The sequence below is a fragment of the Apteryx rowi genome, unplaced genomic scaffold (assembly GCF_003343035.1).
Source record: "Apteryx rowi isolate R43461 unplaced genomic scaffold, aptRow1 scaffold_7, whole genome shotgun sequence".
In the NCBI taxonomy this organism is placed as follows: Eukaryota; Metazoa; Chordata; class Aves; order Apterygiformes; family Apterygidae; genus Apteryx; species Apteryx rowi.
Window position 1 is genome coordinate 7,715,955 of NW_020450982.1, and position 26,210 is coordinate 7,742,164.

Below are 26,210 nucleotides of genomic sequence, written 5' to 3' on the forward strand. Positions count from 1 at the left end.
CTTGGCTTTAAAATCGAAGGTCTTTTATAACAAAAAGAAAAAAGAAAAAAAAAAGAAAATTGATCATTTGCTTTCACCACWAAGAAAATAATTATCTATAAGAGTAACATATTTTGAATGAGGAATAACATTTTTCCATTGATTTCTTTCAAGCAATAAAGTGTCTGAAAACAAAATTTTTCTATTATTGCCCAACATAGATTTTACAGTCAATACAGAGCAGAAATTGCCTCAAATTGGAAAATGCAGAAACAACTCCGGCATTGGTTTTGTGTTTCAGTTTGTTTGCTTGTTAGTTGGTTTTAAACAAACCAGAGCTATATGATACAGCAACAACACTTACTGGGGTTATGAGAGCCAAAGTTCACAGGAGTCATTTTGGCCCCTGACACTTTTGGAAGTGCCAGGTTGCACTCGCTTGTTGTGGCCACCACGGTGCTGTTATGGGGTGTATCAGGACCTAGCAAGGTTCACCTGCTCTCTTCATTGCCTTGGTATATCCCATCCATCGATGAAGCAGAGGTTGATTTTATTGTCTTCTGCGGTTCTAGCACACTGAGCTTGCTTTTGTAAAATCTCCTTTCTCCTTCTCCCCACCTGTATTTTAGGTGATTGGAACCGACAGAGAGAATTCAGGTAATTTGTTTGGCTGATTCTTGGATCATTCACTGTCTAAGAAAATGCCCTGAACATTGATGTGACTTGTGTTGTGGAAGCAGCCACGTGCTGTGCCACGCTGTGCTAGGTGCTGTACATGCAGTTCAGATACCCAGGGAAACGTGGCTGGATATTTCACACGTGGTGAAGACGGTTGGTGACAATGGTACCAGTCAGTGTCTGCAGCTTTCACATGCATTGTAGGATACGTTTCAAGGGAATGAATAGAGATGTCATGAAACCCACCTACCTCTCGCCCTAGCCCTTTTCTGAGTGTTTTGAAGCAAGACTAATGGCCTAAGGATTGCATTCTCTACCTGAAAATATACCTGTATGTCTTGGGTTTGCTTTTTTTGGGTGTGCTTTTTTTCCACATACCACTGTAATAATTACCTTAACAGAGAGCTTTCTGTGGAGTTAATGTTCGTCTGGTTTAATGGCCCTGGTTATTCTCAGGCCATCAACTTTTCCCAGCTGGTCATCAATCCCAAAGAAATGTCTTGTGCCTCCATTATTATTGCTTAAGTAGGTGACATTTGTGGTGCAGCCATTGCCTCCCAATGAGATAATATTACAGCCAAAAGCTTTTTTCTCCTTGCTTTCAGTATTGTCAAGACATTATAAACAGCTGGTATGAGAACGTGGGTGTGAGTTTTGTAGATCTGGACTAAATGAATCTGAGCGAGGCCAGTGAAAATGACTCGCCCTGAGCAGCTACGAGGGATCAGCCCTCATGCATCATTCAGGAATTAGCTGGGCAATACCTGAATGTTTCTGTGTGAAGACTTTTTAGCCAAAAGGAACAGTTTTGAAGCAAGATCTGGGACAGATGTACTGGGGAGTGGGGGGCAGGGTGTTAATATTTTTCTTCTTGCAAATGTTGAGATTTCTTATCCCCCCTAAAAAAGTTTCCACAGCTCCACTGATGGCTGCTCTTGTTTCCTAACAACTGATGGTTTCTCTTTAAAAGAAACAAGTTAAGTTGTAGCTCAGTAGGCTAGAAACCAGCAGAGACTGTTAGGTGAAAATATCTGGCTATGTGGATATTCAAACCCATGTGAGTTACCAGTGGTGCTGAGCACGTTTCCTTTAACCTCATTAGCACTTCATCTTGCTTTTCCAAGCATGATGGTGGAGCAGCTAGTTCACCTTAGAGCCTTTTGCTCGGTAATTCATCAAAGTGCCAGATGAAAGCCTGAAGGAAAATGTATGTAAATACTGTGTTAGGAACCTTGGCTCACAAAGGCATGAACATTTCTACCCATATCATTAGTTCTGGATTACAATACATATAAATGAAAGAAAATGGACTTTGTTGTTTGGAGAAGACGGGGATATAAAGCTTACTGGTTATATCATTATGCAAATTGCCTGTATTTTTAGTTATTTTGTCTTTAATGAAAAAGCATGTAATCATTCATTAGCTATTCTCACAGAAAATAAGCTCAGACTGCACCCATGAAACGATATCCGATGTATTCTTTCAGAAACTTTAGAATTAAAAACAACAGTTATTTAAATCAAACAGCCCCTTCAAATACTAGACCAAAGCATTCTCAAACAAGGGATTGAGACTGTCTTAAAACCTAGGCTATATCTTGTTTTCAGTTTTAGTGTTTTAAGTTGTACATCACTACACACTCATTTAATCATTTGTTTCCTATATACAAATTGTTGATTACCAACTGTAATAATATGTCACTATAGCCTCATTTTTAATAAACTTACAAGTTTACATTTGGAGGTGTGCTAGCCCTGGTGGTAATAGCATGGACAACTAGGTGCCATGTGGAGCCACAGAGTTTGATCTCAAGAGGTGTCAGGGCCTGTGTTGTCATGGGTGGTTTAGTTTGCTAGCGTCCTCCAAAACCAACAAAGTTGTTAGTCTTGAGTCCTTAGTATGTTACGGGATCAGGCCAGTGCAGCAGTGCCAGTGCCAACTGCTCTCAGCATATTGTGTCTGATAGAAAGCCTCTAGAATTAAATAAGCCTATTACACACCAGAAAGGTGCTGGCCCCTGTGTCTCCAAGGAAAAGTAACTTTATGGTTAATGATGAAAATAAAAGAAAAATTGGATAGACCTCCACAGAGAAGATCAGTAGATCCAAATGTTCTTCCAAGAAACCTAAGACTGGTGAGAAAACCGCAGTTCAGTTTAGTGGCTTTTCTTCCTCTTCTGGAGAGCCATTACAAAAGAAACTACAGCAAGTCAGGTCAGGACATCAGAAGAGACGGGCAGTCAGACCACTCCGTTCTGCCTATGCAGGCGACATAAGCTCCATGTTCTGCAATCGCATGTTACTGTTCTTAAATGTTGCAAGGTTTTCTTTCGGAGAGCCCCACTGAAGAGGTGCACCCTCAGACAGTCTTCGCTTCCCAGTTTACTATGTTCTTGTTTGGAATTAGCACTTTTGGGATGCTGTTAGATAACCCATTTCCCCTTTTTAGTTCTCATGCTGAGCAGCAAATACACTTCCTCTTATTGATATATATTGGTGGCATAGTTCAGTAATATGATTTATAATGCATTTTCATTTTCATGAAAGCTTATTTTACTCTCCTGCTTCCATTAGGTCAGGCACTCACTGAACAGATACCTCCTGTTCCATTTTATTGTATAACTTTTAAACATGAGCTGACAAGCTAGAAAAAGTTCAGAGGACTAACCAACTCACTGTCCTGTAAAATATATGCACACAGTAATGACCAGCTCTGCCTGTTGAGCCACAACGAAGGAATGAGAGCATCATAGCGGTTATGGTACTCGCTTGGAAATGGTATGGAAGGATTGGACTGGTTTTCCTCCCTTAGCAAAATGCCCTCACCTCGGGGTTGAAAAGCTGTTCACGCTTGTGCTCTCTAGCACTGGGCTTATGAATGATTATTTCCTGCAAAAACTAGAAGAGGAGGAATCAAAAATACTCTTATTTTGGTTCATTTATGGCAAGTGGAAGTAGTACAGTCCTAGGCGGTGAGGAACAGGAATTATGGTATACGAAAGTTAAACAGCAGAGGAAAGGAGGATTTAAACAATGGACTTAACTCTACAAAATGGGTGGATAATAAGTCCTATCTATTTGGGAAGACCGCTGGGAGACGTTTATGTCAAGTCCTCTGAGATTTTTTGCTCTAGAATATGCTGTATACCTGTAAAATATTAGTTATAGTCATCACTTACATAGTGAATGGGAAGGTGTTTACAGCTAATTTTGAAGTATGTATGTCTTTGCAGCCTTTAAAAATGCACTGCAAGAGTTGTGCATTGGTAACCAGTTCTGGACACCTTCTGGGAAGTAAACAAGGTGACAAAATCGACCAGACTGAGTGTGTAATACGAATGAACGATGCACCTACTCGAGGTTATGGAAAAGATGTGGGAAACAAAACAAGCCTTCGAGTCATTGCACACTCTAGTATTCAGAGGATTTTACGAAATCGCAACGAACTCTTAAATATGAGCCATGGAGCTGTATTTATCTTCTGGGGTCCTAGCAGCTACATGAGGAGAGATGGAAAAGGCTTGGTGTATAATAACCTGCAGCTGATGAATCAGATACTGCCTCAATTAAAAGCATATATGATTTCTCGCCACAAGATGCTTCAATTTGATGACCTTTTTAAACGGGAAACCGGGAAAGACAGGTGAGAAAACTTATGTGGATACATTTGGGGGAAGTCATACTGTGATAAAATAACGTAGTTTATATGCAGCAATTTCAGAGCGGTTCAGAGGGAACATCATACCCATTAAATACTCTGCTTCATGACTTGTAATATGATATGATATGCCAAGTAACATCACTTGTAACGTAAGTAAAAAATATGCCTCAGAATAATTTACATTGAGTATTGCCTCATCAACTTATAATACCAGAATCAGGATGTACTGTTTATATATCCAAAGAGGTAGGAAATGTTTAAATCTCACTTTGGGGTAATATACCTGAAAATTTTCTACTGATTCTGAAAAATCAGAATGGATAGGTTATGGTTTTTTATAGAGGAAATGCCATCATTCTGTGAATTATAATAGTTGTTTATTGAATTTAAGCATTCTTGGAACATTGCAGCTGTAAAGCTTCTTGTAAAACAAATAAACATTATTCATACATTAGGTGCTTCTGAACAGTTCATCTTACATTTCCAACTGGGAAAAGGAAAGTTATTATGATAGTTACATCTTTATGAGACTGTTTATGACTTGCACGCTGATCTTCAAATCAAATTTTTAATAAGTGACCCACTGCAGGACTTGAGCATTTTCATGTATAATGTTTGAAAACTGGCATTTAAGCCAAAGGCTTCCTAGAGGGAAATACATTTATTTTTAACGAACTCATATTTTTTACATACTAAATATGTAGCTGTAAAAAACAGAACAGGGTCTCCACTTAGGTACAAATGAAGAGGTAGGTTTATTGTGCAGTAACTCATGGTGACATTTTGTGTCTTCACAAATACTACATGTGCACACCAAAGCCCAGCAGCTGGCCTCGAGCCTCTGCGGGTAGGGAAGACTCAAGAGCACAGACTTTGTCTCCGGGCGGCCAGTGACACAGTGCACTGTTGCATCCTGTCACCTGATGGGGGCTGTATCTTTGCTTTGCGTTTGCTGTCTTCGTCTGTCACATGCCGCACGCTTCGCTTGCAGAGCTCCGTTCAGGCATAAGGGATCAAACTAAGTATCTAAATTCTCGGTCAACCTACACTAACACCAGAGTGCACAGTAACTATTCAGGTCTTACCATTAAAGGCCCTTTCCTCTTCGTCTTGAAATGTATGCCTGCGAATCCCTTCCTTTGCCGGAACTAGGAGGAAGGATAACAAGGGGAGRTACCCTGCCAGCTCAACTGTGTCACTGTCTTTTCCAGACTTGTTCATCCAGAGCGGAGCAAGTGAGGCTGTTATAACCTATGAGAATTAGGCAGCGTAAAGGATTATCTGTATGCCCAGTATTTAGAGGCGTTCAAGTACACAGAGCTGCAGCAGAGCTGTAACATGGGCTACTGGCAGCCCAGAGGGCCAGGTGCTGCACGCAGGGATGTGCCTGCTGCCTTTTAGGGTAGCGCCACTTGCAGCCCCCTGTTTTGAGGAGCAGCTTACTTCCTCTGCTTCAGTCCGGCCAGCTCTGCGGTGGGCAGCCCGGGTGCCAGTCCTTTCCTGACGCTGGCTTTGCAATTGGTGTTTTCAGGCAAGCTGCTGCTTCTAGCTCTGCATCGCCTGGCCAGAGCAGACCTAGAGCTGTGCACCCGAGGAAAGCATTTCTCTCTCTGCACAGGCAGCAGGCCCGGTCTCGAGGAGTTTGAGACCTCAGTGGCATTATCACAGGCTATCTCAGGCTCAGTCACGGGCACCCTAAACTCCCAGGGTGAATCGAGGGCACTTGGATGCCAGCAAAATTCAGCCTCATAAACAGGTCCCGTTGCATTTAGGAAATTGCAGGCTCTGCTGTACAGCAGCTGCTCCTTTAGAGGGCACATACAGCATACTTGAAGGACTAAGAAGATGATTAAAACAAGAGATGAAAATAAATGAACAGGCAGCAAGGAGAAAGAGAGAGGAGATGAAAAGAAACATGGGTAGTAAGGAATTTGTAAGGAAAGAGAGTTTACATAGCTGTGGGAGCAGGAGCAGAGCACTGCACATCCCAGAGTGTCTGCCGTTCACCGGGAGGTTTCTGCTGAGCTCTCAACGTTAGTGCTACAAAAAACAACGGAGGGAGAGGGAAGTCTGATTGCAGGGTTGCCATAATCAAACCATTCATTTCTGTCTTGAAAATGATGAGAGAAATGTAATTGGATGTATTGTGCCTTATGAAAAAAAAAGCTGATTTTAAGATGAAGGGAAACCTTCAGAAAACATTGCCAGTTAAATAGTATAGTGAATGACAAAGTCTGCAGAGCAATATACTTGGTGTTATAAAGTAACTGTACTTGAAAATAACTTTATAATTGAATAAGGGTACATTAAGAAAATATGATTCAGAACCAATATTATAGTAATTAGATAAAGGAAGCATAAATGAAATAACTGCAGGAAGAGTATTTCCATAGAGATTATAAATGAGATTTTGGTGGAGCAGAAAGGCCTTTAATTGTAATTTAGTGTGCACTACAGAATTACCAGCACAGTGTGTTAGTTCATCATATAAAAGAATATCTGATAATTCCCCCTAATAAGCACATGACAGCTCTTCATATTCTTTCATTACAACTGATTAGGTATAGAAACAGTATCCTTTTGTTGGAATCTTGTTCAGATCTTTCATGAAAAGGCAATGTACTGCTGTCCTATAGAGGTGGTATTTGAAGAGGCTAGATTGGTACTTGGATAAGTTTTTAAATCTTTATTCCATTGTTTGGCTTTTAAGCTAGCTTATTTCAAATCAGTTACTTTCCTATTTATTGAAAACAGTAAAGAACAAAATAACTGCATGTAAGTGGCACACAAACTAACCCAGCATACAGCCTAAATAGCTTTCCTGACCTGGGCAAAGGCTAGCCGCTTAGATCATGGTCTAAATGTAATTTTTCCCTCAGTTTTGGAAAGCAAAGTCTTAGTCACCTGAAACAATGGCCTTGTGCATGCTCCCAAGTACGCTAGCCTGACTAAGTACCTAAATTGCCTAGTGATTCATAGGCTCAAAAACTCTCAAGTGGCAGGAAAGCAAATTTTTAAGCTTTTCCCTGCCTTTCCCATTCCTAATAATTTTGAGCCAGAAATTATTTACTGTTTTGTATCATTGTAGTGCCTGAAGGCCTCTGCTGAGCTTATGACTGACTCTGCTACTACACTGTGACGAATTGGCCCCAAAAAAGCTTAAGTGCAAATTCAGAAAAGAAGTAAGGCCCCATGATTTGGACTAATTAGATGCTTAAATCACAGCATGTTATTCTCAACCTGCTAGCTTAGCCTGAAAGCCTGTATGTCAGGAGCAGCAAAGACATACAGGTACTTTTCAGGAGCTCATGTGCTTACCAGGTGCCCCAGAAAGGACTGGACAGACAACTTAGGCTCCCCCAGCATCCTTTATGCCTTTTTGGTTAAAGAATTCCCTTGTGTTTACAACAGTCTATTTCACTGAGCAAAAGGGAGACCTTGGTAGGAGACATTTCTCAATATGAGTGTGTTTAAAACATCTCCCTTCTACTGCCCTGGAGGTGACCAATTCCAAACCAACTTGTTTAGCATTAGCTCAGGAATCTGCATGGTATGATTTTGCCTGCTCATTTACGATACTGGTGATGATGGCACTTGCTTGCAGTGGGTGTCCTGGGTTCAAGGCCCTGCCTGCAGGGCTGTTTTGCATTCAGCTATTACAGGATAAATTACAAAAGAGGGGCTGTGAACTGGGGTCAGGACCTTGGATTCCCCAGATGAAGGCTCCGATGTAGAACATCATGTTCTCTCCTGTGCTTTCTTTGGGCTMACCGAATTTCACAGGGGTCAGATACAGCTGTACCGGAGTGGGGTTAATTCCATATTAGTACTATCTGATGCAGCTTGTGTGTCATACAAGAGCTCTGCAATGGCTCAGCTTTGGTAAGAGGTGAAAGGAGTGCCAGCCACGATGATAGTCTGCAGTCAGGAATATGAGGCTGTCTTTTTGGGAAGCAAATAACATGAGCTTTAACTTCTCCTTCCTGAGGGACTTACTTCTCTAAATGAGTGAGTAGCCATGAGGGAGACCTGCTGCTTCCTCTTTTAATGGTACTTCAGAGGAGACCTTACAGTGAATTTGTTTTCCTGATTCCAGAAGAGGACTGAGGGCTGTGACTCCATTGCTAACAGAGGTGCCGGACTTGGTCCTGTAGAGGTGTCCCATCATTTGCCACTGCACATTTAGGGTGCTCCTCCCTGGCATTTCCTTCGCCATCCCATTCCAAGACACCCAACTCTCCCAAGGCATACGGGGAGGGTGGGAACTTAACACAGGACTGGGAATTTTGGTGCATGTGGCCAGGCAATCGGTGACCATTATAATACCTAGTTCTTATACACTAAACAGCAATGACAAGCAGAAGTGTTACTGTTGCCATTTTGCAGATAAGGACCTGTGAGACAGCAAAATTTAAGCCCAGATTGTAAATCTCTTTTATTTGTGAGCAGTTACTTACCTAAAAGCACCTACTGTTTTTTGCATAAACAGTGCTGAGATCAGTTGTGCTTCTTTTACCGACATGTCCTAGGCTGCAGCGTAGGCCAGGAAAGAAGCTGCCGTAGGGGGCTCCCTGGGGCTGTTCTCACATATCCCTCCCCTACAGTCAGGGCTCCCCCGGGGCAGGAATGGGACGCAGGGCCCGGGAGGAAGGTGTCCCAGGTTGGCTCAGAGACAGGCACAGCTGCAGCTATCAGAGGAGCTTCCTGCCAGCCGCCGCAGTGGGTGTCTGGGCGCATGGAGCGCTGAATGGCTGGGAGCATCCAGAAACCAAACCATGGGAGGGGAGGGTGTGACTAGGCCAGCTGAGGCTGACCTGTTCCAGAAGACGACCTCTTCTGTATGGTGTGGAAGTAGCGTTTTAAACAGCCCTCTTCATCCCCTGCAGTGTGTCTTCCTGAACATTTAATGTGCAAGTTCCATTAAGTGATTCTAGATGTGTGATATTTTCCCAGTACATTACTAGCAGAAGAATATAAATATAGGACATGAAGTTTCAGTCACTTAAGGTAAACTTATCAAAAGGTCAGCTAAATATTAACATTGCTGTGCCCAAAATTAATTGCAGCAAGGGCGGTTTCTGCATAGATTAGTCCATTGACAGAAGACACGAGTAAAATCATTAAAAGATGAATGAGCCAAAGTAGTCTTGGTTGCCCAATTTTCATAACCTTTCATAAGAATGAAAAAACTGCCCAGAAATTGCTTCAGCTATCTCAAGAATTATTTGTCAGCCTAGAAACTTAATTATGTTTTTGCTTTCAGGAAGATATCCAACACTTGGCTTAGCACGGGCTGGTTCACAATGACTATCGCATTAGAGCTCTGTGACAGGATAAATGTTTATGGCATGGTGCCACCGGATTTCTGCAGGTAGGATTTATTTCAGAACCATTATTAGCCAGCAAGCTTGAATGTTATAGATAAATATCTGAATCTTTAATTTTTTTCTATGAAATATGTCTTCAGTCCTCTTAAAGCAATTAATTAATGTCCCAAAATCTGATTCTGAAAACAACAACAGCATTTAATTACGTTATATAAAAGTTTTTATTTGTAGTGTGGGAGAATTAATCCATCTTGTTGGTTTCTTTTAGCTTCTGAATATTTATCACCTAAAAATAATGCAATAATTGGCATGAAGTTAATGTGAAAAAAGGAGTACTGGAAAATGCTACATTTTTTTTTTAAAGGTTCTCCCTGCCCCTTAATGGAGGAATGGAGTTTTCATAATGACTCGTTTCTAAATTGATCTTTTTATGTAAACAAAATGAAGATTGTTGTATCTGTGTCACATAAATCCCAGTCTTCCAGTAAACTGGCTTCCTGAATAATTCCCACAAAAAATATAATTTGTTCCTGCAGAATAGGTAGCCTTGTAATCACCCATTCTGCTCATGCAAAATGCGGGTTACAAATGATACAAGCAGCACACAAATTCTGTCAGTGGAAGCTAAGCGACCAGTTCATGCTGTAATGGTTTGCACAGATTTTACAGCTACGTTACGCCTCGGGTCATATTCAGGACTCAGCCCTGAGGTGCTGGTTAAGGTTTCAGTACGGGTCAGTGATAGCAAACCAGTCTTCCAGACTCCTGGTACTGGACCAAAATCATGTTAGCCACATGATGCAAAGCACCCATCCAGTATAAAATTCATATAAATTTGTTTGCATCAGCAGTCCTTATGCTGAATTAAGTATCATATGTCCTTCCATTACTAGGCCTAGCTCTCTGGCCTTTCCGAGAAATGTGGCCATGTGCCCACACCTCGTCCTGATCCCACCTGTACCGTTAGGTGATGGAGCTATGCCCAGAGCTGGTACCGACAGTCATGCTAAGATGGCATCAGCTAACGTTTCATCGCCTGCTCCTGAACCCCTTCTCACTAGGAGGTACTTACTTTCCTGAATTTCCTCTTGCAAATTTACGGACCTCACTGAAATCTAGTTCATTAGTGAGATGCCTTTCGGGGGCAAGGGACGCAAGGCTGCAGTGGCAGGTTAGTTCATTTATCCTAAAAATAGGACTGTTTGATTTTCTTCTTCTGAGTACCAACAAGGATGATTCAGGCATCTGCATTTGTCCTGGGCAAAAAGAAGTAGAAATCCCTGAAGAAATTACAATATCAAATGTCAAACCTAAATTCCACTTTGTGAGAACTTCTACAAATTATAACAAAACACTGATGACAAACGCCGTAATGTACTGCCAGATTTCAACATGAATCCTCCAAGGAGAATAACACGCTAGATCAGATAGTCCAGACAACATAAATGCCTTCTGCAGCACAGCACTTCAGTTCCCCTGTTGTTTCAGTCGGCCAAGACACTCGTCTCCAGTTCCTGTGCTGAAACGGTTATGCCCCTGGCATCGCTACAGTGACTGCTCTGTCTTACTCCAGGCTGTATTCCAGTGGCACATGAAAGTAATTCTTAAACTGATGAACTAAAAATTGCAAGTCAGTGTAAAACAAGGCACAATCCTTACTTTCCAAGCAAGGGTCCCTACTTGTTAAAGTCAGATTGGCTTAGGTAGGCATACTTAGTAAAAAAACAAACAAAAACCAAAACTGTTTGAGAGGCTAAGGTTGTCACTGAGATCATATGAAAGGTTTTCATAGAATTCATACACTGTAATCAAATGGATATAATATTAAATTATAACACAAGAAAGACAATAATSAATCCTACTATTGAGAGTTATAGCTAATGATTATAGGCAGTATAACAAATCATAACATAAATGTTCACTTTTCTGGTCATAAAAAGGGAAAAATTTTCTTAAAATCAAAAGGATATGAAATGTCTTTAGGTTAGTTTTATTCATCAGCTGACAAAGAGGAAAACTGTAGTGGCCAAGCCTGGAGAAAGCCATCCATGAAGATTTGTAAAAAGACTATGTTGCCAGAAATGGAAATTAACCCTCTCAGTTTGTTCTTTATCCGCTCACTAAGAAGTTAAAAAGAGGAGTGTTTCCTTTCAAAGAAATAAGACAAAAAAATAGAATATCACAAGTCAAGAAATACTCTGTAAATGGCTGTACTTTGAGCCAGACTTCCCTGGTTTTCATTCAGATGAAATACAAATTTACCATTTAAAAAAAAAAAACCAACAAACTAACCCCTAATTGTGTGTGAGATGATATAGATACAAGTTTATTTCATTTGCTGTGCAACTAAAGAATCTAAGATTAAAAAAAAAGCTAATATTCTTATTTCTATTCAGGTTCAGTGTCACCAAATTTACAACTTCAGCAGCTATCCATTATTTTTTAAGTATTAATTTRTGGAGTAAGTAATGAGTGTGGGGGGAAATCACTGTCATGGAACTAAATTAGTATCACATTGGTAACATGAAGGACATCTCAAAGGTATCATGAATATCATACTGTTGATTCTGCTACAAATTATGAGCTTAAGATCATTAACCAAATTGCTTCCTACCCAGGCAGGAAAAACAGGCCAGCTAAAGGAGTGTGCATTACAGACTACAAAGATTTGTCACTGTTAATTGCAATAATGTGTTTTAGATTCATTTCTATTTACTTTCACTGGTTATTGAGTTTATAGTTGAACTGGAATTGGTGACCTGATTATTGTGAATTTCTGAGTATGCTGCAGCAAAGCTGTATGTAATATTGAATCTCTTTACTTGGCTACACACTTATGCCGGACTGTATTAGGGTTAATGGCTTTGATACTGCTCTCATGCTGTTAAATACATCCGACTTGCACGTTCTAGAAATAAGATGAAAGCCTTTGGCAGCATGCACGTTGCAAAGATTTTTGGAGAGAGTGTGCACGCACCTCTCGCTCTTTTATCACAAGAAACTCAAGCAGGAAAAGTCATCTTGCTGTATTATTTTCAGTGTGCGGGGATGCAATCCTAGCCTTGGCTGGAGCAAGCCAATACCCCAGACAGGCAGCGTTTCCCTCTTGGAGCTCCCTTAGCAGCCTGCACCATGCGCAGGCAAGGACTCCTGAACGGGGCCATCAAGGATTTTTCTTCCCCCCCCGCCATCCGTAGCCATCCTGCTCCGACAGCACCACAATTCCTGGATGAGCTACAGTGCTGCCACTTTTCTTGGTGGCTGCTCAGCAGCATCTGTGGAAAGGCCACAGACAAGCCGTAATGCAGTTTGTAACAACACCAGCCCCTGTCTATCTGAATATCTCCTTAGGTATTTCCGTGCATGCAAGGAAAACTCGAGGTGGTAGCAAGAAGAGCCCTGTTGTCCCCCCAGTCTCTTCATGGGCCTTCTGGAGCTCACAGAAGCTTAAAGCTTATTCAGAGCCTTATTTTAACAGATATGAATATGGAGCCAGATCATTTTCCTATGGAGAATCATTTGACTGCCAGGCCATTTCCCATCTGTGATAATTTGCCTGAAAATTGGCTTTTGAAATCTTTTAATTTATTCCTTTGGGCACAGCTTTTAAATCTAGTGTTTTCTTACCTCCCTCTCCTCACTTTCAATTGCTTTAAATCAAGTGCAAAAAAAGCAGTTGTTGCTAGTCACACTGGCTGGGGTTTATGGGGGGGAGGCTTAACTGGGAGGTGTTCATAAGATTTTAAACTCCAGCCGTACAGCAGATAGTCATGCCCTTTAATCCTTACACCCACATCTCACCTCATTACCTGGTAACTGCTGCATTGTTTGGCTTTGTGTAGCCAGAACAAAATGTATAAAGAGTTCAGCAAAACTGGGCTTGAAAGAAGGTCAAGGAAAAGGGATACCAGGAACAGAAGGCAAAAAATTATCCAGAAATCGTCACAGTCCTGGTGTAGTGCCTTGCCCATCACTCAGCATGATAATGACGTTTTAGTCACCCTTCAAAATATGAATTCTTTTACAAAGCAAGTGAATACATATAGTTTTGTGGGCTGATTTATAATCACTTTTAGTTTGTAAAGGAAGAGGTTGACCAGAAYGTGATATGGGATGGCCTTATTTTTCTGCTTTGTTTCCTTTGAGGCAAACACTGTTTACTGTATTTTCAGCTTTCAGTGTGGGTGGATACCATCTGTGGGAAAATGTGCACTGAAGTGGCAAAGAGATGACTGACATTGGGTACGAGCACTTACGCTGTTGCTGTGCTGGCAGGCTATTAGGCAGGAAGTACAGTATGTTTTACAAAGGACCTTCCCCAGATTCCTCCCAGCTGTGATATTAATATGCATGCAAAGTCTGACAAAATACTGATTAATGTCCAGTATCAGTCAGTGATAAAACAGCATCTGTTTTAATGTTAATAAATGAGGTGGCAAGCAATTTCCTTATAGAAATTACTCATGCATTTCATTTGCTGGTGACACAAGCTAATTGCAGAGTTAGAAGATAACACAGTACAGTTAAATTGGGTTATGGTGTAGTTACTCAAGCCAGAGTTCAAATCTAAACCCTACTTGCATGAAATCTAGGGGAATCCAGAATTCCCACGGAAGGAGAAAGACTTCAGACAATTCTTTCCTGATACCTAACTGCCTTTCAGAGTTCCTCAGTCCAAAATGTGGCATTTGTCTGTTTAGCCTCAAAACCTCAGTCAGCCCCAGAGAGGCCTAAAGTCATCAGCATCTGGATTGATATGTTGGAATTCTCCCCCAGTTCAGCCAGTGAGGCTGCACACGAGCCTCGACGGCACCCGTCAGTCAGGGCCTGAACCCAGCGGGATGCCCGGGCTGTGCTCCTCTGCTGCTCTTGCCAGCCAGGCCCCATGCAGCAGGCGTTTCTGGAATATTTCTGCCAGAACCATGCACAAAATACAGGGACCCACTATAGTCTTGAGCTAAGGGCATCCACTTGGGATACGCTGGTTTTAGCTTCAGTACATTTAATGGAATTTGGAATCCCTGTCTTCAAGAGGGAAATCCATTGCTAAAAATCCACTGTAGAGTATCAATAGCACAACAAATAAGGCCCCCGCTGGGAGGTACAAGCTTCAAAATCGTGCTTCAAAGAGGCAACAGGAAGGGTATAACCCTAGGTGAATACTAAGTTATGAGGGAGGAGAAGAAAAAAGGACCACTATCAAGCCTTCTGTCTTTCTCCTTCCCTCCCTCTGATCCACACACACACAGACCACCACCCCTGTGCCTGTATCCTTTGAATTTTGTGTGGAAAAAAAATGACCAGAGTTCCTACAGATCCTTAGAGGGAAATGTGATTCCGGTCAAAAGTAATCGCCGTGATCCGCTGTTGATTTCAACATACAGGAAAGGAAGAGGGAAGGGACATACCGCAATCCACATCCTGCTTCGTGCTCTTCTCCTTCGTGTTCTGCAAACCAAGCAGGGGTTAGTTCTGCAGACCTAGCTCAGGCTTACTGTATGGTCTGTAGTCACAGTTTTCAACTACTACTTTGGGAAAAAAAAGAGGAAAACGCTAACCAAATCTGCCAGGAGGTACCAGGGCCAGCAACTTTATAGGCTCGCTTTGCGGCACTGGGCTGTGCACAGGTAACTCATTTTCACTGTGACTGCGTTTATCCAAAGTCTTTTGGAGATATGATTCCAACTTTAACAATCTTTATTTTAAAGCAGTGAATTTCCACTGAACTACACAGATTTACACTTGGGAACACAAGAGGAAAATCCAGCTTCAGTACAGAAAGGATGAGTAATTTAAATGAAAGACAGATGCCTGTTTGTTTAGTAGTTTTTAAGAAAAAAAAAATCACATTAAAATGTATCCTGTTACGTTTATAATAACCCTACAAACAATTCATTTAGAAGATACTAATTAAAAGGTCCAATCTATCAAAAAGTGTGTGAAAATTTAATTGAAGATTGAGATCTAACAGTCTGCACTTGGTGGTAGTTAAAAAAAGAAAAATATTAAATACATATATGAAAGGATATTTTTTTAAATTAAAAAAATGCTTTATATAGATAAGGTATTAAAGGATTTCTTTTTGTTCTCTTATGTATTCCAGTGAGAATATATACTGTAAATTTAAGATCCATCTTATTTTAGAAATGCAATTTTATTGTTACGCTTGTGTTGTAAGATTGATCACACTGTGATGTTACTAGGAAGCTAGATAGATTGATTGAATTAAAATGTTAATCTCAGGTACAAATGGAAAGCAGCAGCAGTATCATACATTACCACTGCATATATAATATGGATATTGGTAAAATAAGAAAAATTAGAGAATTGTGTAGGTGACAGAATTATATAATAAAAATAATGATCAGGACAGAATACTGACAGACTGTGGATGCATTCAATTGAAAATAAGCTTAAATATTAGCTCTTCAAAATGAAAATAATAAACTCAGTATTAGAGCTGACAACCCTGACTTTGCATTAACTTTCTTGCTCTGTATTGGGGTCCTGTCCTCAGGTTTTAACACAGAGCAATTCCAAGGCTTCACTAAATGGTAATATTTGGATTAACTTTTGGTTATCCTTTTTTACACCCCAAATAGTTCATGGTAGTAACTGTGGAGATAGGGCATACAAGCTTTACACTGACTCTGCTGTGGCTTGAAAAATGTCATTACAATTGGGTTATTCTGTCTGGAGAGTTTATATATATATATATATATATATATATTTTTTTATATATATATATATATATTTATATTTTTTATATATATTTCTTGATAGAAACAGTTATTTTGTGTATGAGTTCTTGTCAGTCCAAAATACTTGTGCCCAAAGTAAAAACACGAAGAGTACAGTTTAGTACAGAGAACAAATAAGGCAAAAGGAGAATGATCTGCTCTGGTTTATATTACAGATATAATACAGATGCACCTTTTGAAGCATGTAAGATCAAAATATTGAGGTTAAAACTGTTAAAATGATCTTTGTCTTAAACACCTAATTGCTCTTAAGATTGTCCTATGTGTCATCACACGGGTGCAGCATCTCCTGCAGGTTAATGCTGGTGGGCTCACAAGGTCAAAAGGATACTAAGGGTGAACAGCTTTAATTTTTACCTTAGATACATGAAAGTTTCCATTAAAAAATCAAAAAGAACTCCTGTGTGCATTAGATCTGTTTGATTATAAACCCAGCAACAGCAGGCTGTATCACCACTCAGACATGCAGATGTGTTAATGAAGTTGTGCGCTCGCATCCTTATGCACCATGCTGGTAATGTCACCTGAGCTGAAGTGACACAGATAACCTCCTCCTCTCTGTCCTTCCCTTCCCTTTCTTCCCTCAGTTCAGTAAATGCCACTGCAAGGCTTTTTACAAGTCGCAAACGTGGATGTGAATCTCTTTTAAGCAGTGTGCTTCAAATTTCAGGATAGTAATATAGCCCTGTGGCATTCTCCCTTATTTTTGAGTTACTGCTGTTCTTTATTTAACAGGGAGGAGGGGATTAAAAGAAAACAACAGAAAGAGCAAATTAAAAACCTCTGCCCCATTCTGATGCATTAAATATGCAAAAAAATACAGATATCTAGAAATTTGGTTTAACTAGGAGAAGGGCTCAGCTTATTAAAGATAGCATCTTTTTGATCAGTAAAAAGGAATATCCGGGGCTTCCATCTATTTTCTTTCTTCCACAGGGATCCTAATCATCTTTCAGTACCTTATCATTATTACGAACCTTTGGGACCTGATGAATGCACAATGTACATTTCCCATGAGCGGGGCCGAAAGGGCAGCCATCATCGTTTCATCACAGAGAAACGAGTGTTTGAGAACTGGGCACGGACATTCAATATTCGCTTTTTCCAACCAGACTGGAAACCAGAACCACTTACTGTAAATCACCCTGAGATTAAACCGGTGGTCTGAGGGATGAACACAGAAGACTGCAATCACAGTCACCTACTGTATCAGCTTTCAGGGTGTTTGTTGGACCTTCTGGGACAGCAAGCAGCCTAGAGAAGAGTAACAGGATTTGCAGATGAGAACTGCRACAACAGTCAGGAAGTATGATGGAGTATATCAAGAGTATTTTGTGTCAAACTGTACATTAAACCAGTATATAGCCTTTTCTGGCCATCTGACTTCCTGTATGTGTATGTAATTTGTGAAAAGCAACTTGAGTATCATTAATGGGATGGTTAATTCATTATGTTTTTTTTAAGTACAATGCCACTGAATTTTCATAGTGAAAACTTACAGTACTTATTTAATGCAGGTTTTTATGCAACCTAGGCCAGTATTTTTCTAATTCACAATTATGTGATTGTTTATCTTTCATAATCCTTCAAATCCAAAATTAATATTGCTGATGGTTTGAAAAGCCTAGCTTTTTATTTATAAATTGTTTGGGGGGGGGGGAAAAGGATTCTATATAGCATGTAATTAATATTTGGTCTGGAAATTTAAAATTTTGGGGCTCCATTCCAGCCTGAAGCCTTTAACAGCAAGAATGGGGCCCACGTGCAAATCTAGCTAACTCTACAGTCTGACACCTCATTTTAATATGACAATGGTAGACAAATTCCTTTTGATATGAATGTGCATTTGCTGCTATGCTATCTAATTGCTGTTTTTTAATTAGATGTGGAGGGAAGGAGGGCAAAGTTTATCTGAAAAAATCACTGTCTATAGCAACATGTTTGCAATGAAGAGGAGACCGACTGGGGTCAGAGAAGACTGCATTCAGTTTTGCTTCTTATAGTCCTGCAAGAGACTGAAGCAGCAACCGTCTTCCTGAAGTAACAAACAAACTACAAACCAGACAACAATGGCTTGCAACAACATGACCAAATTTTTGTAATCAAGAAGCTCCACTACCAGGTACTATAATACAGACCATACCAGCCAAAACCAGGAATCACATAGACTACAGCACTGCACCTTCAAAATCTCTGCCTTCCACTTCTCCAAGATCATCGTTGATCTCCTCATAGATCCTGGACTGCACTGATGTTAGGATGTGAAACAAGTTCTGTGAGTTAAAGATTGGCTCCTTAAAAACAACAAAGTTAGTTAGCACCACTTGGCAGTTTCTTCATGAAATACTTGAGCATGGCTAATCCCTGCAAACTAAGGTGGTGAACAATGCTAGTTCTGTATATGGAACCTCACAATGTGTCTTACTGGGTTATATTTGGCTTGTGAATAAAGAGGATTTCTGTTACAGTATTTTTCCTTTTGCCTCACAAATGTTAAAACTCAAATAATTTCTTCAAAGTAATCACTAGGAATAATTACTGCATGGAGCCTTGTACTCCAGGTGATGAAACTCTCTCATTAGACAAATACTAAAGCTAGAACAAAGATACTACCTTAAAATGTCTAAACCCAAGAAGCTCAACCTCAGATGCAATACATGGAACTGGGACCAAACTTGGTATCATTTAAACCCATTTATGACCCGGTGTCTTCCTCTTGCCAAAACTTGATAGCAATAGCTGCAAAACTGCCCTAAAGATGCCCCAATTCTCTGGGGATGAAGTGCAGCAAACTGCTCCACAGAGGTGAAACACCCTGTTACCCCCATAATCCTATGGACCTAAAGAGCCAGCCGCAGAGAGCCACTCTCCTTGCTGCAGCCATCTCCACTTTCAAAGAGCAAGAAACTATAACCTATTTTGCCTTAAAACTTGTCTTTTGGTGTTCTTCCTGATACGCATCATTCAGCATACAAACGAAATGCAAAGCACTACTATTGCCAATTACTTATAACCAGCCTTGCCAGCTGATGTTTAACTCCTTCTCTTTCAGTGATTGTATTTTATTGCTTCCATTTGATTTCACAAAATTGTAGAAAGAACAGAATGGATTTTGGTAATTTGAACATCCCTTTCAGCGTGGCTACTGAGGCACATATCCAGCATATATTGCTCAAATTGATGAACTTATGTCAAACTGATTTACAGATCATTTCTAATGTGACTGCAAGAATTCGTACAGATCACAGTAGCTCCTCTGACGCCATAATCCTTTTGTTATTAGCAGCATAATAATAAAAAGATTTTGTCACGATAAAATGTAGAGCACTTTTAGTTTTTCTATTAATCCATGGCTGCAGGATGTGCATGCTGAGTGTTGAAATTGTTAAGTTGTTGTTAAAAATAGACCATATTAAAATAGATTCTAGTCACCTATTTTTAGTATTCAGTAGGACTTACCACACTGTGTTGAGCACCACATGCATGTTTCCTGTCTGCAGGACGGGTCAATATAATAAAATAGATCAGATGAAGCATTAAGAATCCAAAGAAGAAACACAAGATAAAGTGATATAGACCCTAATATCTAACAGCGAGTAGAACTTTGGATTGTAAAGGGTTAATATAAGAACTGTGCATTCTTGTTACCCTTATACACATCCAGTCTTTTAAACAACACAACAAGCCCAAAACTCACTTTAGTCTCATCAACTTCCTATGAAGTTTCAGCACGTTCCCCAATCTAATCAGAAAATGTGTGAAAGAGTATTTTCCAAGGGTGACGCTCACCTGCATATATAAAATCCGCTGCAAAAGGAATGTGGTGAATCCAAAAACACAGCAAGTTTTAAACAGGGATTGAACACATATAGATTTAAATACAAATAATTGTCTTCTCCCTCCAGTCCAAAAAGCACAAGTTATCAGAGTGCAAAAGAAATGTAAATGATTTTTAAATACTGCCATTTTAACTTACAAATTAAAGCATTTTTATAAAGGCATAATTTTTGAACTACAGTATATCCTGCTACATTTCAGCTAGTAAGCTAGTAAGCTTTTATGGCCTAGTTATAAAACATATGGATTTATGATAGAAAATGCTGTCAGACTGAAGATATGTAGCGCTAGTAGGCACTTCTACCATTATCTGGTTTATGCTGTCATCTTACACTTGTCACTATAATTTGATCAATTCATGATCTTCAGTGTGCATCACCTCACATATTAAAAACTGTTACAAAGCAGTGTTTACAGACATCAGCAATTTTAGGATCTACGTTATTTTAGTCCTGAACTTCTACTATAACCTATCCTTTAATGCCTGGTTTCATCAGAGTGGCTATTTTTCATCTTGAAGAACCACAGCCCTTACGCCATGACATGTGCAACTGGAATTGAAGATGACAAAAAAATATCTCTGCAACTAAGAATGGAAAAATACTGCCCTTGGTTTCTGTTATTCTGGCACAATGATAACAAGATGCCCAGCTAACAGCATCATGATATAAAATAGTAATATGATGCACTTACTTTGAGAAAACCTTCCATCCAAGATCTTAAAACATTTCAGAAAGACAAGTTAATAGTATTTATTCCCAGGTGGATAGAGAAACTGAGGAAAGGGGAAGTTATATAACTTACTAAGACCATGTTACAACTTTAGCACCAGACTTTGGAATAGAATTCAAGTCCCTTGACAACTATTCCCGGCTCTAACCAGCAGTGTCAGGAACCAAAACTTATTTGAAAAACACCACCATGCACAGGCAATTTCATATGGCTTATACACACACACATATAGGTATGTATACATACACATATATGTATACATGTATACATACACATGTGCGCACACACACAGAGAAATGTAAATCGATCGAATTCTGCAGAAGATGTTTACTTAGAAAATAAATGTTGCTTGGGTCTTCTCCTGCATTATGTTCTCAGGCAAACTTCTCATGAAGTTCAGTGATTTTTACTGCACATAGCTCTAAGGACCCGACAGTAGATAAAGAACTTGGAGGAACAGTCCAAATACAAAGTAAGTATTATATGAGGTAGATGACTACCCAATCAGTAAGTTTTGGGGACAGGGTGAGAGGAACTGAAAGAACAAGTGGTAGAATATGGTTTGTGGTATCTAGATATATTCCCCAGGAATATAAAGATCTAAGGCTAGAAGCTGATACAGTGGGAAGTTGTTGTGGCACATAGCAATGACTACTCTGTACTGCAGAAGTTTCTTTTGAAACTCCTACAAATCTATCAATCACATGCGCCACAAAAACTCACAGAAAAATTCTGATAATCACCTCTGACTAATGAAAGTTAAATATTGTATTTACTCTGAGACCCAATTTCTAGTTCAATTAAAATCATACCTTAAGGATAAAAAAAAACCCATAATGGGTAAAGAAAGAGTTAAACAGTCAAAGAGTATTTGTAAGACCAGCAAAATGGAGAACAAAAGAGTGAGAAGGTAGACAAACCTTACAGGTATCAGTACTTCCACTTCTCCTGGCAGGATCAGTTAATACTGATCAATTTGAATTTCCAGCTGCCTACTACAAAGCAGACCTTACAGATCACAAGATTTTTACAAGGAAGAAAAATATCTCTGAAAAAATCTAGGAAATATGAAATGACAAGAGTCTGTAAGATGATGAGAAATGTCTTTGGACTGAAGCAGAAAAATATAAAAGTCAGGATGTTTTATAAAATGTCTGTAAAATGGCTTTGCTTAATGCTAAATATCTGTTAAAAACACTACATTTTAAAATATTTTCTACACTGAAAATGACAAGAAAACACAAAATGTTAAATGATGCCATATGGCCACAGTGAAGATGGAATTTCAACATCCCAGTGGGAACAAAGACAGTGACTTTTATCATGGGTGACTGTAGAACAGACTCCGTGGCAAAATGCAGTAAAACGAACTGCAGACACGTGGGAACCGGCCGTGAACTATCATCATCTCCTTTCCTCTGTAGCAGCAGTTCGCCCTCACAGGGGCACCAGCAAGAGAGCCCACAACTGTCAAAGGATGTACTCTTGCACTGCCAGCAGAAAAGCAAGGAATTTCCTTGTGTTCTCTTTGTTTGAACACAAGGCAGAGCCAGCGAGACTACCCAACAAACTACAGAAGGAGCACTTGGGTAAAATGAGGTTATAGCAGAAAACTAAATGAATTTTTTGCATCCTTGTTCATTGTTCAAGGAGGGGTTGTCTTCAGAAATCCTCTGTGACAGGCAGAGGATCTGCCTGAAATTGAAGTGATGGCAGAAGAGATTATGGAAAAACTAGCCCAATGAACAGTACCACCTCTCCAGGACCTGAAGGTATTTGCTTAAAGTCTAAAATAACTTTAAAAAATTAAGTAACTGGAAATACTTACTATGGTGTGTAGCATCTCACATAGAACCAGTTCAGTACCAGAGGACAGGAAGGTGGCAGATGTGATGACAATTTTTAAAGGAGTTCCATAAAAGACTTTGGAAACTACAAGACAAGTAACCCTAACCTGTTCCAGGCAAACTGGTAGAAACTATAATGAACAGAATTAGTAGACATAAGAAAGATATATTGGCTAAGAATCAATGAGCTTTTGTTACAAAAAGTCATGCCTTACAAATCTATTCAGAATTCCTCAAAGTTCTCTGAAGCACATGGACAAGGAGATCCAGGTGATTAGTCCACCTGGATTTCCAAAACTAGTTTTGCAAGGTTGCTCTTCAAAGACTTCCAAAGAAGCTATACTACCATGGGATAAGAGAGAAGATCCTCACCTAAAGAACTCACTTGAAGACAGGAAACACAGGCTAGGAATACATCACCAGTTTTCCCATTAGCGTAAAGTTACAAGCAGAATCTCACAGAAAAATGTCACTACCTACCTTCCCTTTTCTTCTGTATTCTTTCCTTGGCATCTGCTATAGTCACTGTTAGAGACAGGATACACAAATGAGACTTTGTCAAAAACAAAAGAAAAACAAAAAAAAAACACACAAAAAAACACTATTAAGTTCTTGTATCCAGTGAACATTAACTTGTACAGTACATCTCAGTTACATTCTTGCCACGCTCACAACGTGCCCACACAGACCAACAGCATGTGCCAGGCAGCTGCAACATCTATCGACGACTGCGTTCTCATTTTACTAAAACCAAGACCAAAGCATCTTGCTCAGATGGAGAGCAAGACCRGCCATTTTTTAACTGCCAAGGAAAGCTATCTTCATCATTTGGTTTTTCAGTTTTACTTAGTCTCAGTGTTGAAGAATGAGGAGATGCTCAGTGATATTTAAATATGCCAGCTGCTTCATACAGCTGAGACAAACAACTGTAAAATAACATCAATAGTTTTAAAGACCCAAGTTATTTTCTAAAGTACAGGGAAGATAAAGATTAAAAAACACGTTTTTAGCAAGGTATAAGATTTTAGGACTTTGCTGATTCACTCCGGCCATCAGATTAGTTGTAGCCTATTAATTACAATCTAAACATGTAACATAACGTGAGTCTTAATGGCAGAATGAAGGAAATTCTGAAAGGAAACCTTCGGTGTGACTGAGTTTAAGGCAAGAGCTTAAGTTAGGTTTATGTTTTAAACAAAAAGGCGAAAGACCAGAATGGATTTATGACCTACAAGCATGTGTTTCCCCTTACCTTTTACATCCTTCCAGTATCTAAGCCATAGACAAAGCTGGACTATTTTTCAGCCCCACTACTGCATTTTTTATATATGGTTACACATTTGTAGGCCAGCGCTTTATGAAACACTCTGGTCATTCCTGGTCACTCCATCACAGACAATATTGCAGAGAAAGAGCAGCTATATAGAAGTGAGCAACAAAAGTACAGAAAAAAGTCTATACAAAAAAAAATGCAAAGACAGGGACTACTATGAAGGAGGGTATGTAAAAGAGCTTTACAAAATACTGAAGTGCACTGCAAAGTTAAACTGATGATCCTATTTGCCATTCTTCTTGCATTAGAAAGACCAAGGGAGGTTAGGGGAATCTAAAATCATCACAATTTCAGCCATAATACTTTGAGCTAAAAATTTAACCTGGACAGGAAAACCAGCACAAAAATTATAAGCAACTAATAAAAAAACCCCAAACAACAATATCTGGTTCTTAGTGATGCTCTTCATCAGTATATCTAAAAGCACTTGACAAAAGAAATACGTATTAGAAGAGTTATATTAGAAGAGGATGTAAAGAAATCACAAAGAGCCTAACCTTAAATGTTCCCTACACCCAAAACCAATGAACTAGGCCAAGCATTACTATATGACAGTATTATTTCAGTAAGTCCTTTCGGAGCTAGGAAAGGAAATACATCTGCTATATCAAGTTAGATAGCTTTTCATACACAGAATAGTATGACATGCCAGAGTGAACACGAATGTCCCAACCAAAACACACACCCCAGTTGCCCCTGCCTGGTCTCCACAAGAATTGTGTCGCCAAAACTATGAATTGTCAGCAGTGTGAAAAGAAGTCACTTCACAAGAAATAGCATCTATGCTAGAGCTTTAGCCAGCACAGCTATTACACTATCAAAACAGTCAATTACTAGTATAGCTTATTTTCTTCAAGGACTTCATGTAAACAATGCTGCCAAAATAACTTCTGCTGATACAATCTGCATCTCTAGTAAGACTCTTGGCCAGAGCAGCAAAACTGATAGGCCTATATGAGTATGGCTTTAGTGTTCTATGCATATACATAAAAAAAAAAAAAAATCTAAAATGGTGCATGGGGAAAAAGAGCAGAATCAAAAATTATGATATACACATCTTCATAAATTTTTAATTGAAACCTTAAACACTATCAATTTAATCAATAAATCATGCAGAAATCCTCATTAAGAGAGAAAAATAAAGTAATTTTAAAGAATTTGCAAGTGAAACTAGTGCTATGAAATGCTGATTTCAGAGTGTATTATGCAGCATATACAAGTTTTCATCATAAAGCACCAACACTTTCAAGGTGCATTCCATACAACTTGTTATTTTTAAAAGTTCGCAGAGATGTAAAGCAGAGATAATAGCAGGGTGCACACAGCAGAGGATATTATTTTCCACAAGAAACACATCTACCCTTTTTTTTTTTAATTTGCCTTTCACCACTTTAAAAAAAAGCAAAAAACCTTATTATGCTCATTATTGTACAGCAGTGTTGAAGTTATGGTTGAGAAGACATTTTCATTATATACACTGCTTCTCTGTAGTTTATGCCTTTCTAGATAAATTAGCCTCTTGGGTAAAATACTTCATGCTTGTCCTCAGCCCAAAGGTGAGTTAGTCTGGAAAGCATGATAAAATTCAACCAGGTCATAGAAGAGCTCTGCAACATGGATGGAGCTGGAAGATGTGTGCATGGGGATACTGAGTCTTCAAATGCTTCCAGTCTTTGTCCCGGAATTGGACCATATATGAAGGTCGTCCCTCCAAATGCCACAGACCCCATGAAATACATCATTCCCATTCCATGAATTGCCTTCCACTTCACCTATTTACTTTCATCAAGTCCAATCATCCTGAACCTGCAGAAGCTTTTCAGTCCACACCACAGTGAAGTACTGGATCAAGTCTAACTATACACCAGGAACCACTGCATATCATTTCCCCATCTATATTAACAGATAGTTAGCTCAGTTTTCACAAGTCCTCAGATCAGAACGTTCTTTTTACTTCCTCCCTCCAAGACTGTCAGAGGAGAGGAAGAGGAAGATCCTGGGTAATTTTTTTGGATGATAGCCTACTGGTATCAGGATTGCCTGGTCTACAGACTT

At 39.5% G+C, this 26,210-nt stretch overlaps 1 protein-coding gene across 1 annotated transcript; it reads left to right on the forward strand.

Moving 5' to 3' along the window:
* The first annotated feature begins 243 nt into the window (after positions 1-243).
* On the forward strand, positions 244-18,971 carry ST6GALNAC5 (ST6 N-acetylgalactosaminide alpha-2,6-sialyltransferase 5). Its single transcript, XM_026086679.1, has 4 exons — positions 244-291; positions 3,891-4,300; positions 9,582-9,689; positions 17,343-18,971. The coding sequence occupies exons 1-4, from the start codon at positions 244-246 to the stop codon at positions 17,572-17,574; spliced, it is 798 nt and encodes a 265-aa protein (XP_025942464.1). The 3' UTR covers positions 17,575-18,971.
* The last annotated feature ends 7,239 nt before the right edge of the window (positions 18,972-26,210 follow it).